The following is a 13,350-nucleotide window of genomic DNA, read 5'->3' on the forward strand; positions in this document are numbered from 1 at the left end:
GCTGCAATGTAGCGGTTGCTCCTGGACTAGAACAACGTCGACAAAAGGGGAAAACGTTTCAAACTATGACTTCACCGTGGCAAACTCTGAACCGTGTTTTTAATCAGTTTTAATATCCTCAACTTGTATCATGTACGTGTCAGTTTAAAAAAAGAACTGAATTGATTTTCGGCAGTCTTCGTATTCCTTACACGGTTTTGGTGAGAGGTTGCCTGACGCTGCAGCTGGCGTTACGAAATCGGTTTGCGTTCTGCGGCAACTGAAGAGAATCTTTCCGGCATGGAGTACACGTCCTCCCCGAAGCCCCAGCTCTCCTCTCGGGCGAACGCGTTTTCAATTGCTGCTCTCATGTCAAGTGGGAAAACCAAGGACAAGGAAGCAGAAGAAAACACCATCAAACCACTGGGTAAGTAGTCTGCATTAAATACAGTAATAATTTAAACAACAAATGTCCTCCATAACACAGGTTGTTTGACAACTTGGAGTGATTTTTATCAGACTTAGCTAGTCTATTCCTAGATGATGTGTGATGTAGATGCGGTGTGAGAGTGAGTGTCATCTAAGTAAAAAACAGTAAAGGCACTTTCAAGCACAACAGTCCAGACCACAACAGACCATATTTGGCTACATTTACGGAATATTTCAATTTGTTGTGAGGAAAGTATTTAGAAGTGTTAAAACAAGTAGAGACTTAAATTAATGGGTTTGAAAATCACTGGGTTTAGATTTTCGCATGTGGTAGGTATAGGAGAGAGAACAGTTCGCATTTACACACGTATGTCATCACTACTATCATACTTCTTCATTTACATGCAAAACAACAAACTGTATTATTAAAAGGAGATAACTCAATACATCACACATCTCGCATTTAATGGATGATTGATATTTAAGTTAAAGAGGGCCAAAAGGAACCTCTCGTGTCCTCAATGCGTTAAGTATTAATTATGATGCTGTTTGTTTCTTGAGTTTCTACCATGAAAATGCATTGCTGGTACAGGCCTACTAACTGTCGTTAATATTTGTTTACAACGTGCCTCAATATGCGCAGGGCTAATTCTCTCTAATTTTACTCAGTTGTCAATTGTAGAGGAAAAGAGTATTAATCTTTAAATAAAACTATTTAGACGTTATATAGAAAATAGGATAGCATTTCTCGATTGTAATCCTGAATGGAATCTGGGGCCTTAGAATCAAGGCAGAATTTACTCTAGAATAAAATAGGAAGTCCTTAAATATTATATTGCGGTATTTGTTGTAGGCTATGCATCACTGTCAAATCGCTCAAGAGGCTCTTGGATTGTGAACATGAACATGGTCTTGTGGAAAATTGGGTTCTTTTCGATTGTTAACTTGAACGGTGAAGTATACAGCATAATATCCAAATAAAAGAATGACAAAATATTTGAGGCCGCCATTCATCTGATTACACATCATAAAATCGTCCAAGGCTCAATAAACGAATGGGTCTGAATAACGCTGACATCTTTTTCAAAGGAATGTTGGTGTCGTACTTTAACCGAATTATCTGCAGTTTTCCAAAAGCTAACAGTAAATGTGAGCAGTGAAATTTTATACCGTCTTTGCTTGTTCAGTCAATCAATTTCAGCTAATGAGTTTAACTTGACCTAGTTGAAATACAGTATTTGGACTTTTTTTATCTCACTGCGTAGGTACTTGTATATTCAAATTTTGTGAGTTCATATTCCATTTTCAGTAAAAAAAAAAAAAGTTTTTTCAAATGGAACCGGAGTTTTCAGAATATTTAATATTTATTAAACTTCATTTTAATTCAATACGACAAACCAATTCATATCACTACTATAGATATTTCTGGTGCTAAGCGCTACTATTAATTAGGAGATATTATTATTATTATTATTATTATTGTTATTATTATTATCTGTTTGGCTGTGAACTATTCAGTTTATTAGACTCATTGAAAACCTATGATTACTACCTCACTAATGTGTCATTGCTATGTTGGACGCTCATTTCTGTTTTATCAAGCACGAGCATGTCCTGTCCTTTTTCCAAAGCTCGATGCGCGTAAACTGTCATAATATAACACAGAGGCAAATGTGCGGCGTTGTCCTTCCCAGAGCAATTTGTGGAGAAGTCGTCTTGCAATCAGAGCCTGGCAGACCTGTCGACTCTGGAGGCCCACGGGGACTTCAGCGGAAACACGCCCCCGATCTGCACGGAGCCTCTCATCCCCACCACCCCGAGTGTGCCCAGCGAAGAGATGGCAAAAATCAGCTGCAGCCTGGAAACCAAGGAACTCTGGGATAAATTCCACGAGCTCGGAACAGAAATGATCATTACGAAGTCCGGGAGGTAAACAAAACCATTTGCTGTCACGCCATTAAAAAAGAAACCGAAAATATTTACGACGCGGATCGTTTTGAGACACTGAGGCTCGCGCCTCCAAGATTTGTTTATTATCTTAATTTAACTTTCACTTACTGGGCAGAATTGTCCCCGTGATTTCAGATTATTTTGTTGCATTCAGTTTTATGTGGTTGAAGTATGCATTGCAGCTTTCTGTTATTTTAAGTAATTTGCTTCACATTTACGTCCGAAATTAGATTTTCAGTAATTACTGTAACTGACCCAGACAGGTGAAATATTACATCATATTATAAAACAATAGCATATAAGTAAACATTTCAAAGAAAACAAATAGAGCGAATGCATTATAGGTGTACTGGATTCATCGTCTGATCTATAACTAATAATTTATTTCTATAACTAATAATAATATGGATTTGAACAATTCTGATAGTACATTTTTATTTCCTTTGAGGTGTATAATAAGTATTGCACCCGTTTGATATTGACTAAATTACCCAATGCGATAGTAACGAGTTTTGCTTTAAAAAGCAAACATTTTACAAATCAGTTCATTTATGCTAAATGTTATTTTAATTACGGAAATGTTCGAATTCACATACCGTGTATTTTCTGTTGTGATGGGAGTTTATAGCAAGAAAAAAAATATATAAATCTATACCATATAAAGGCATGCCTGTATTGTTTTAAAAATATATTAGATAATGAATTGCACAAATACAAATGCAAGAGTGAAGTACAATAATAATAATAATAATAATAATAATAATAATAATAATAATATAAATCGAGATTTTCTTTACATGTTCCACGATACACACATTTTATGTGATGATACTCATTTTAAGAGTAGTTTCTTATCTGCTCTATTTCAGAAGGTATTTTGACACTGTACTGTGGCATTTTTATATTCTTATGTTATTCTCATATAAGAGTATTATTTTCCCTCCGATTATAATAGTCCTTTAGTTTCCGTTTGTTTTGAGTGTATTCTGCTGGTTGTACAGCTTTTGAAGTTTGTCATTCTTTCCCGTCCCTAACAGAAGAATGTTCCCAACTATCCGCGTGTCTTTCTCCGGGGTGGACCCGGACGCCAAATATATAGTGTTGATGGACATTGTTCCCGTGGACAACAAGAGATACCGATACGCCTACCATAGGTCATCTTGGCTCGTGGCTGGGAAAGCGGACCCCCCTCTGCCAGCACGGTGTGTGGTTTCTTTCGATTTCCTTTGTTATCTCTGTAGGAGCTCTTTGTTTCCTTGTGACAGTGTTTTACGTCAACAATACGGAGAGACAGCGGCTTAGTTTTGGCAAATTGACATATTTGTTGCTGATTTGGTTGACGCCACGGCTCAAAATCTTGAATTTAGACAAAGATAACAGAGTGTGTAATCTGAAGCCAATATTTTCAGCAACTGATAAAACAGAGTCTGCATTAGAATGTGCAGAGATTTGTTTGGGTGGCTATAAATACACCCTTTGACATAGGAATTACACTGAACAAGCACGGCTGCATCTTTAGGCACGTAATTTATACCGTTATATTCCTGTTTAAAATGGAGACAAAGATGAATGGGCCGAAACTGATACAAAACAAATGAGCATCTCGTAAAAAGTGAGGCTTTGGGTGTCAAACTTGCTGTATGGCGATTTTTTATATGTTATTACTGGCGCTGTCAGGTGTTAGAATATTAATTTATACAATGTTTTTTTTCTTCAAATGAATTCAAAAGTGGAATGAAAAATGAATGACATGATATATTTTCCGTGCGCACCCTTACACCAAAAGCACTATCCGAATGGATGCATGTTAAACCTAATCGTTTTTCGTTTGGAAACCCAGTCTAAGTGCCTTGTCACCTTGTCAGGGCTGTTTGAATAACCCATTATGTTTAAATACATTTAAACATATATTTATATATTTTGACCATTAAAATTATTTTTTAATTAAATTGGTGGTGTCATAAAATTCTAAATAAAAGTTGCTGTTATACACCTGAACAACGTATTTCCTTAATTTCTTTGGTGAATATATTCAGCTGTAACATGTTGCCAGTATTAACAAGTAATTTGTGTTGTATCCCCCCATAAAGGCGTCTCTTGAGCACAGTTATTGTAAATAAGTTAATATTTTATATTATTATAATTGCAGGTTGTACGTTCATCCAGATTCCCCGTTTACTGGAGAACAGTTGCTGAAGCAGATGGTGTCCTTCGAGAAAGTCAAGCTTACGAACAACGAACTAGATCAGCACGGCCATGTACGTACTTGTTCATTTCGCCATTGTGATTTTCGGTCATCGTATTTCTCTTTGAAGTTTCTGCAATCTTAGCTTGCCTGAGAATGCATTAAATTTAACGCAGCGATTATTATTATTATTATTATTATTATTATACTGCTTAATAATAATGAACTACACATACAAAAAGGAAACGAATCTGGCTCTTTGATTTTATTATTTATTGTGTGCGTGAGCGTGTGCATGTGTGATTAAGTATTTATTGTATGAAAGTGAAGGGATTCAAATATAAATGACGCTATGGAGAAATGTTCATTTTTATCCATCCACCTAGTTTATTGCCAGCAGTTTATGACGATTTATATTTGCAGTTGTACAAATACTGCATAAGTATTTTACACGAGTGAAGTAGCCTTTACACGAGTGAAACATATGTAGCAGAGAAAAAAATGAGGCGTTCGACATCTACGTTCAACACCGGAATCCTTCTAGTTGATACAGTTGCTTTTCTAACCTAGAAAAATGACCGGAAATAATGGTATGAACTAAAAATAGTATTTTAATATATTATTATTTTGTTAGAAAAGCATGGACCAGGATTTAATCGACAGAACAGTCTAGATTTTACTTGCGGCTGACTTTCTTTCTTTTGTTTTTTAGAAAAAAAAATGTTAAAAATAAATTAAAAATAAAATACCTCAAGCCGACAGAGGCTACTTTTCCAAGTAAATAAAAACAGACAATAAACGTTCTAAAATTTTATGACAACAAATAAATGACAGCTAGTTTTGTTTTTAACGTTCATTTTTGTTCCGTCACGTGCACAGAATTAAGTTAGTGTAAAAAGAATAGCTCATAGGTAACGGAGATCAGTAGAACAAGCCTTTTGTGAAATTATTTTCTTGTTAAAATTATATTTTAGATAAAATATAGTTAAAACTACAACATGATTACAGCAGCCCTTTTGCAAGGCCCATTTCTGATGCCGTCATATAAAATTTCCACTGATAATATTCCAAGGAAATACTCCTGGAAATACAGGTGCAGTTGAGAACTTTTTAGTGGGGGAAAAAAGGTTTGCGCTTACTCAGATTTCTCTTTTGCTGTTTAAAATCACTCTCCTTTCATGATTCTTGTGTAGTTCTGTTTTCCTAGACCATGTGTAAAACTGGCCAGTAGCCAAACATGCATTGAAGTGAAATATAAGAATAAATAAAAAATTGTGGCCTGAGAAATCTCGAGTCCCCACTCTAGACCAATCAGAATTCAGGCCACATACAAATGCAGCAATTCAAACAGCCAGGCCTGAACGTCATGAGAATGAGCACAGGGCCTTAAATACCACCCTCCAAAACCCACCACAAACAACCACAAGGAGTTCTTTCCTTGCTGTGCTTCTTTTTAATGTAACTTTATATTAAACACCCTGCTGGAGTCTACACTCCGAAAGAAGCATTCCTATTTAAAAACGACATCCACTGGATGGAGAGATGATGAGCTTGGATCAGGATCAAAGAGACGGACATTGTGCAGAGTGTGCATGTGCTGTCAGCCCTGCTTGTGTCACCCCCGAGAGCCAATGAGCCGTCAGGAAGGCGAGGCGCAGAGCAAGCAAGCATGACATAGAGATCCGCACATTAAACTGCTACGTTACATCGTCACTGAATTTTTATATTTCATTTCAGCGGCTTCCAGGGAATAAAATGCAAACCAACGATACACTTGGATACAGTGGTGTTTTTTTTGGGCCCAAACTTACCAAGTAATAAAGTAAATATACCCTTCAGTGTGTGTGCCTGGTTTAAATGGATACTTTTGACTTGGAATAAGAAGAGGACAAAGGCCCTGTCCTGAAAGGGAAATATTTATGAAATAAAAGGAGAACAGAGATACAAACTCGAGGCAGAAAACTCTGGGGCGTGGGTAGCCTGAGGCTGAGGAGTAAGAGCCCAGATTAAAAGACAGACAGACTTTGCTACACCTTTGAGTTGCTTCACTTCTCAGAAAATACTGAATAGACATCTGTGACATTTTTCAAAATGGCATTTAATCTTATCACACTGAAGAAAGGTACAGTAAAGTGTAGTGTGGTTTTGAAGGAGGGAAAGAGGTGGGAAAGTGCTTTTGCCTAGGGCCTGGTCTCTCATCACGCTCTCTCCCCAACTTCCTAACCCTCCCCCAGATCATCCTGAACTCCATGCACAAATATCAGCCCCGTGTTCACATAATCAAGAAGAAGGACCACACTGCCTCGCTGCTTAACCTCAAGTCCGAAGAGTTCCGCACCTTCGTCTTCACCGAGACCGTCTTCACTGCTGTGACGGCCTACCAGAACCAGCTGGTGAGTCCGAGCACAACTGTTAGCAAGGAAAAACTTTGTAATGGAGGGTCTGAACAGGCCAGAAACTTCATGGACACATTATGTTTCTCATTTAAGAGTGCTGCTGTTTCATCATTAAGCATCTGATTGAGGCTTGAATTCAGATTTAAAGAATGTTACTAAGGGGGAGGTTCAAAGGAGCTGCAAAACAGTTAGTCCTTAAAATGCAACTTCAAAGATAAGAAAAGCTAAGTGCTTCTGTTGCATATTATTTACACAATAGCACTGGGTTTGAAAAATGTTAAAACGTGCATTTGAGCTTTACATATTAATATACTGTATGCTATTAGTGCTGTATTGTTTTTCAAAGACAAACCATTATGAAGCTAGATTGAATTAAGCCCTTAACAGATACTCTGTTGTAGACTGAATACATTACACATGCTGTTTTCAGGATATTGTGTTTACAGCATGAAGAAAAATGCCTGTGATGACTACATATTCCTAAATAAATTTAGCTGTACCCCATTTTTTTCAGAGTAGAGTTGACGACCGTTATCCGGTTTAGTCTTTTCAGATGAAACTGAATATTTACTGCTGCAATTCAGCAGCCCTGAGCAAGAGCTGGAGGCCTTTTGTAGCCCCTGATCAGAATGTTTAGTCTGTGTTTAGTGTCAGAATGTGGTATCAGTTAGGGGGCCTTAATCACACTATTTGGTCCCCCCCCCTGCCTCACAGATAACCAAGCTGAAAATCGACAGCAACCCCTTTGCCAAAGGATTCAGAGACTCCTCCAGGCTGACCGACATTGAGAGGTACTTGGAATGCTGTTTCCACTGCTGTCTGTTTATTTCTGTCCGCCATCAGACCAGATAAGCGTGTGTGTGCGTGTGTTTTGGGGGACTGGACACATTGATACTCTCATTAGTGTAGGGCCGGGGAGCGTTTATTTATTTCTGTTCATTAGCGGGGTCTGAGAGTATCGGCGCTACTGCTCCGACCACCGTGACTTCCATATGAGAGGCAGAGAGAGGGAGAGAAGCAGAGAGTGAGAGAGGGAATGTGTTCCCAGATCACGACAGGCATTTTCTCAGCCTTCCTGTGATGGTGTGGCAGTGTGACTGTAATGCAGCAATCTTAAATAACGATAACATGAAAACACTTATGTGCCCAGTATTGTGAAAACACAACATGTGCCTTTAAGTAAAATGGCTCTCTCTCATTATTACTGGCAGGGAGAGTAGGGGTTCCAGATACAGATACTGTAGGAGCAGGAGACAGGATAGGTCTGATGGCACTTTAAGTAAGCACAGAAATAGTTTTGTGAATAATCAAAGGGCTGCATTTGATCAAAACCATGAATTACTCACTACCTAACATAACAATTGCCAAACAGCTAGAAGAATCTGTTATGTGCCTGCAAGTTTGGCACATTCCGTTTAAGACAACCAATAACAGTATCAGGTCTATGATTAATGACCAGTGGCTGATGGAGTGACTCTCGTATTTGTGGTATTAGTATGAAACAAAGTCATTTATTTTTCTGTCTCTAAATGCTTTTCCTATATGAGATACGTCTAGCCTTACGCTGTTACAGTGCCCTTTGACATACAAATAAAAGCACACAGCAAAGGGGCCGTGCAAAGGATTCTACAACCTTAAGACAAGATAGGGACCCTCCTCTAAAATCGCCAATCTCAACACAATTGCATAGATAAACACTCTAATGAAACCATACCAGCCCTCTCCACCAACATCCAAAAGTCAGACCGCCTAACAAAGCAGACAAAAAAAGCAAAACCTTCTCCCTCTCTTTGGGGGTTATGAATTAGATCTGATCAATTGATCTTTAGAGACCTGCAGAAATCGCATTAGTCTGGAGTCGGTTACTGCACTAAAACATGATGTAATTCAATTGGTCCCAGTAACTGATTGAAAACAGCTCCTATCTGCGGCCCTGCGAGGCACTTCCTGGGAGAAGATCTCTGATAAAAACACACATATTTATATTGTATGCTGACAGATATTGCACTTTCCTAACCTAATTGGGGGGCTAATATGAATGTATGGCTTTGATAATGCGGGCCACTCTCGTCCTGTCCGCTGTCTGACAGGGCCTCTCTGGCAGGGCTAATGCTGTTACGCCAGCGAGGCGGATTCGCGGCTGTACGAGTGCTGCGCGGCTGGGGTCTGCGCGTATGGAGCACCGAGCGGACTCGGGGTTTTACCTCCCGCAGCGTGTCAGCCATCTTAGAGAGAGTGGGAGAGGCGTACGGGATGGGATCCCTCGGTAGCTTGTCACGGAGCCGCGGCTAACGGGGGCAGACGGACCAGAGGCCATCATCATCTGTCACCTCATTAGGGGATGACTCTCACAGACCATTTAAGACCATTTAATTTACTGGAGGTTGTTAGCGTGCAGGTGGGGGGTGGGGGGTGGGGACGGCTCTTAATGAATATTCAACATGGCTACTGACACTAAGCCTGCTCACAGACCTCATGTCTACAGTCCAGGGTGAATAGCACGTGTAACAGCATTCACGTGAATTTCACAACAATTTGAAGGGCCGCAAAGATGTGTCGGTGATTACAGTGAAGGGAATGTTCGGACTCACGCAGGGCCTGTGTGGACATATTTGAATACTGTCTGGGCCCTCTGCTGACAGAGACTGTCGACCCTGATTTTTTTAAAGGTCATTCTTTAAAACCATTGCATCACCAAGCACTTTGAGCACATGGTTACTTGTGTTAATTGAACCTGATGATTGGTCTAATTACAGATTACGAATTTGGAAAAAAAAAAACAGAAAAAACTGCCCTACCATAATATTGGAGCAATGATCCTTTTAAAACCTCTTACATTTTTTACTTTAAGTGACGGTTGTCCTCTGTTGCTGAAATTCAGAAACAGCTGAAAGCAGAGGGAGCCTGAAGCTTTCCCATAATCAGTACCAATGTGGGGAAAGGGGGCAGATACTGAGGTCCAGATTAAATATAAGGACAATGCACTTCATATTTATTTCATATTTAACTTTAATTTATGGAATGAAGCAGGTGATATGCATTTTTTCATTAATAACACAATATTCAGTTGATTGCAATGGCACCTGAGCTCAGAATATTAACAGAAAGTAGTTATATGCTTGCTGAAATTCACTGGTCATTTTTAAAGGCAATGCACACTGCAGGGAGATAAAACTACCTGCAACATGAACATGCTTTACATGCATAGGCTCTTACTGGGTGCTGTATGGATTATTTCCATCTCGGGTTTGGGTTTCTGTGTATGGTTCGAGGAGATTCATATTTGTGGATGTTTCTGTGGTTTTTGCTGTAGGGAAAGTGTTGAGAGTTTGATCCACAAGCACTCCTACGCCAGGTCGCCCATCCGGACGTACGCGGGAGAAGAGGAGTCCTCGGGTGAGGACGGGCACTCAGCCCACAGCAGAGGTGAGAGACGCAACCCTCTGACTCAGGGCGGTAACGTCAAACAGAAGCACCTGCCTGTGATGTAACAGCTAAGAATGTAATCTGAATAACCCAGCATCCGTAGTCCTCATTCGGCCATTATTATTATTATTGGCATTTAGCACACACTCTTATCCAAATCGACTTACATAGGTAACAATTTTCTACGTGTCCCATTTATACATCTGGATATTTACTGTGCCAATTACCTTGCCCAAGGTAAGCCCCCAGGAGGGAACAGAACTGGCAACCTTTTGGTTACAAGTCCTACTCCTTACCACTATGCTACGCTGCCACCCTAAACTAATGCCAACCTAGTGACTTGTAATGAAACAGATTTGTACTGATGATCATATATTTGCTGTTATTCAGTATGACTGTCATGGTTGGTGTTTTAGGGTTTCTGATGTGTCTGCTACACAACTTTACCGTGGAAGGAGCCTGTGATGCTAATTCTCTCTCTCCCTCCCTGTCTCCCCCTCAGGCTCTGCCTTCACAGCCTCAGACAACCTCTCCCTGAGCTCCTGGGTGACCACCACCTCCGGCTTTTCGGGCTTCCAGCACCCGCAGTCCCTGTCCGCCATCGGGACGAGCACGGCCTCCCTGGCCAGCCCGCTGCCGCACCCCATCCAGGGCTCCCTGCCCCCCTACAGCCGGCTGGGCATGCCCCTGACCCCCTCGGCCCTGGCAGGCACCATGCAGGGCAGCGGACCCACCTTCCCCTCCTTCCACATGCCGCGCTACCACCACTACTTCCAGCAGGGGCCCTACGCAGCCATCCAGGGACTGCGCCACTCCTCCACAGTCATGACCCCCTTCGTATGAGTCACCCCACCACCACCACCATCATCATCATCATCATCATCATCATCACAAGCAGCATCATCATCACACCCCTTCCTCTTCCTCATCATTGTAAATACTGTGTCTGATGAAAAAAAAAAATCAGCTCAACGACCCAGGGGCACTGCCTCTCGAAGGCCTCCTGGAGAAGAAGCAGAAACGGGATATGAATCTGTGTCTGGGACTGAGACAGACAGGAGTGCTCGGAGGAATTGACAGGATTGGCAGGATGTAGACTGTGCCGACAACTCCACCGCCATCCCACAATCCCCTCTCGTAAGAGCGACTGGCAGCTTCTTCTGCAGTCTTGCTGGTGGGTCATGCTTTCACTCTGCCATGAACGGTCATGTCCCGCTGTCTTTCCTTCCCTTCCTCCTGAAACAGAGGAGTAGTGCAATGCAAAGACAAAATCGCCTGTCGTGACAAAGAGACACACCAGGGGGCGCTTGTCTGCCCCCTCACTGCACACCGGACACTACCTGCCTGGACAGTGGCACTGGAGGGACGTCTGTAGCTCAGTCCTCCTGACTACGCCTGATGTGTCACGGGGGGGAGGGGCAAACTGCATGCCAGTCTCAAACCCTGCCCAGCCCACAGTCAAACCCTCAGCCTCTCAGACCGGTCTTTCCAAACTGTGTGGGACAGACTTAAAGGCAGCCATAAATTGTTTAAAAACCTCAAGACTGAGGTGGGGGGCACTGAACCAAGTATGAATTTGGGTCGAGCCAGCTTTGTGTTTTCACCGAGCCTGTCTCCGTGGCCAGCCATCGACACCAGAGACCATCACAGCACTGCCGCCGCCTCCTCCTCCTCTTCCTCCAGCCCCACTTGTGTATAAACGATAACAATAATAATAATGCTGTATGATAAAAGTAAATAGATAGTGATACTGATGCACTACAGAGCACATAGGAGCTGTCTTAGTGGCATATGTTAGGAAGCATGCTCAAGTCTATTGTCTGCAGCAAAAAATCTACATTTTTTCAAACCAAATGAAATTTCAACAAAAAGAGTTGGTTGTTGTTAAAGCTTTTTTGTCCCCATTTTTATTTTCAGTGTAGCCTCTTTGCAGAAAGTGTGTTGTACACTTATTTCTCATTATGGTTTTTACTCACTTCATAGAATCTATGATTTATTGCCCTGTTCAAAACCGCTTCACTGCATTCAACTAACTATAGTCCTCTGTACTATAGTCCCCAACTACTTCTGTTTAAAAACTGTGAACCCAGCGTTAGTCCATAGCTGGCCATTTGGATATGTACCAAGCAGAAGGGATTTTGTCATCAAGTATGTGAAGACAGATTTTAATAATTTCCAGAATTACTCACCAGAATGAGGATTTATTTTCTTTCAGCTGAGCAACTGTTTACTGCTTTGGTATGTGCCTCTGATGGCCATGCTAATGTTAACCCTGGGTGACCTGCAAAGCAATGAGTGATTGATAGCATGCTGAGGGGAATATGTGTTGATTTGAGTCACACCTTGCACATCTGTAACAGGGTGTTGATAACCCCCCCTTCCCCTTAGGACTAATGCATAATCACCTCAGTCTGTCTGTTGACAAGGCAGCTTGGAGGAAGTCCACACCTGTAAATAATGAGATCTCCGTCCTCTCCCAGGGCAGCAGTGACTCACGGCTGGTTCTGCCCCACTCTCTGCCTGTTTCATTCAAGCTAATTCGTCACAATCCAATCACCAAATAATGGCAGACGCTAAGAGCCGTAATGGACAAACAGCAGCGTAGGGGGATGGGAGGTGAGGAGCTTGTACTGGCAGCAGCAGGTCCTCCAGTGAGACGAAGGCCCTATTGAGAAAGACATTTGAATCCTGCCGTTCGTAATGTTTTCTCTATACACCGCTGTGGCATTGTAGAAATTTTGAGGATGTTATGCTGGGTGAGCGTAGAAAGGGAGAATGGTGAAGCAGCTGTTTCAGTGAATTTTAATTAGTCACTGGGAGAACAGGTAACGGCCCTGCCTCCTTTGAAAATATAGTGCTGGTTATATACAATATTATCGTGATCTCAAATTCATCACATTTAAACAAAAAAGTCAATAAACACATTTAAACAAAAAAAGTCAAACAAACAAAAAAGTCAGTTTTAAAGCATTACATGTCACATGT

The 13,350-nt window shown here is 41.2% G+C and overlaps 1 protein-coding gene across 3 annotated transcripts; it reads left to right on the forward strand.

The window, feature by feature from the left end:
• Positions 1-225: 225 nt before the first annotated feature.
• Positions 226-11,208, forward strand: tbx20 (T-box transcription factor 20). Of its 3 annotated transcripts, XM_036539767.1 has the most exons (9): positions 226-406; positions 2,103-2,337; positions 3,396-3,560; positions 4,508-4,616; positions 6,778-6,936; positions 7,654-7,730; positions 8,798-8,800; positions 10,253-10,365; positions 10,868-11,208. In XM_036539767.1, the coding sequence occupies exons 1-9, from the start codon at positions 280-282 to the stop codon at positions 11,206-11,208; spliced, it is 1,329 nt and encodes a 442-aa protein (XP_036395660.1). In that variant the 5' UTR covers positions 226-279. The 3 variants fall into 3 exon arrangements, with proteins under 3 accessions (XP_036395660.1, XP_036395658.1, XP_036395659.1); XM_036539765.1 differs by lacking the exon at positions 8,798-8,800 and having other exon boundaries at positions 7,654-7,760; XM_036539766.1 differs by lacking the exon at positions 8,798-8,800.
• The last annotated feature ends 2,142 nt before the right edge of the window (positions 11,209-13,350 follow it).

The sequence above is a fragment of the Megalops cyprinoides genome, chromosome 10 (assembly GCF_013368585.1).
Source record: "Megalops cyprinoides isolate fMegCyp1 chromosome 10, fMegCyp1.pri, whole genome shotgun sequence".
Lineage (NCBI taxonomy): Eukaryota > Metazoa > Chordata > Actinopteri > Elopiformes > Megalopidae > Megalops > Megalops cyprinoides.

Bases quoted from the DNA above. Each gene is read 5' to 3' on its own strand.
- tbx20 (XM_036539765.1), top strand. From the start codon at position 280: ATGGAGTACACGTCCTCCCCGAAGCCCCAGCTCTCCTCTCGGGCGAAC. The intron at 407-2,102 runs GTAAGTAGTCTG...TGTCCTTCCCAG, and splicing joins AAACACCATCAAACCACTGG to AGCAATTTGTGGAGAAGTCG. The intron at 4,617-6,777 runs GTACGTACTTGT...ACCCTCCCCCAG, and splicing joins AACTAGATCAGCACGGCCAT to ATCATCCTGAACTCCATGCA.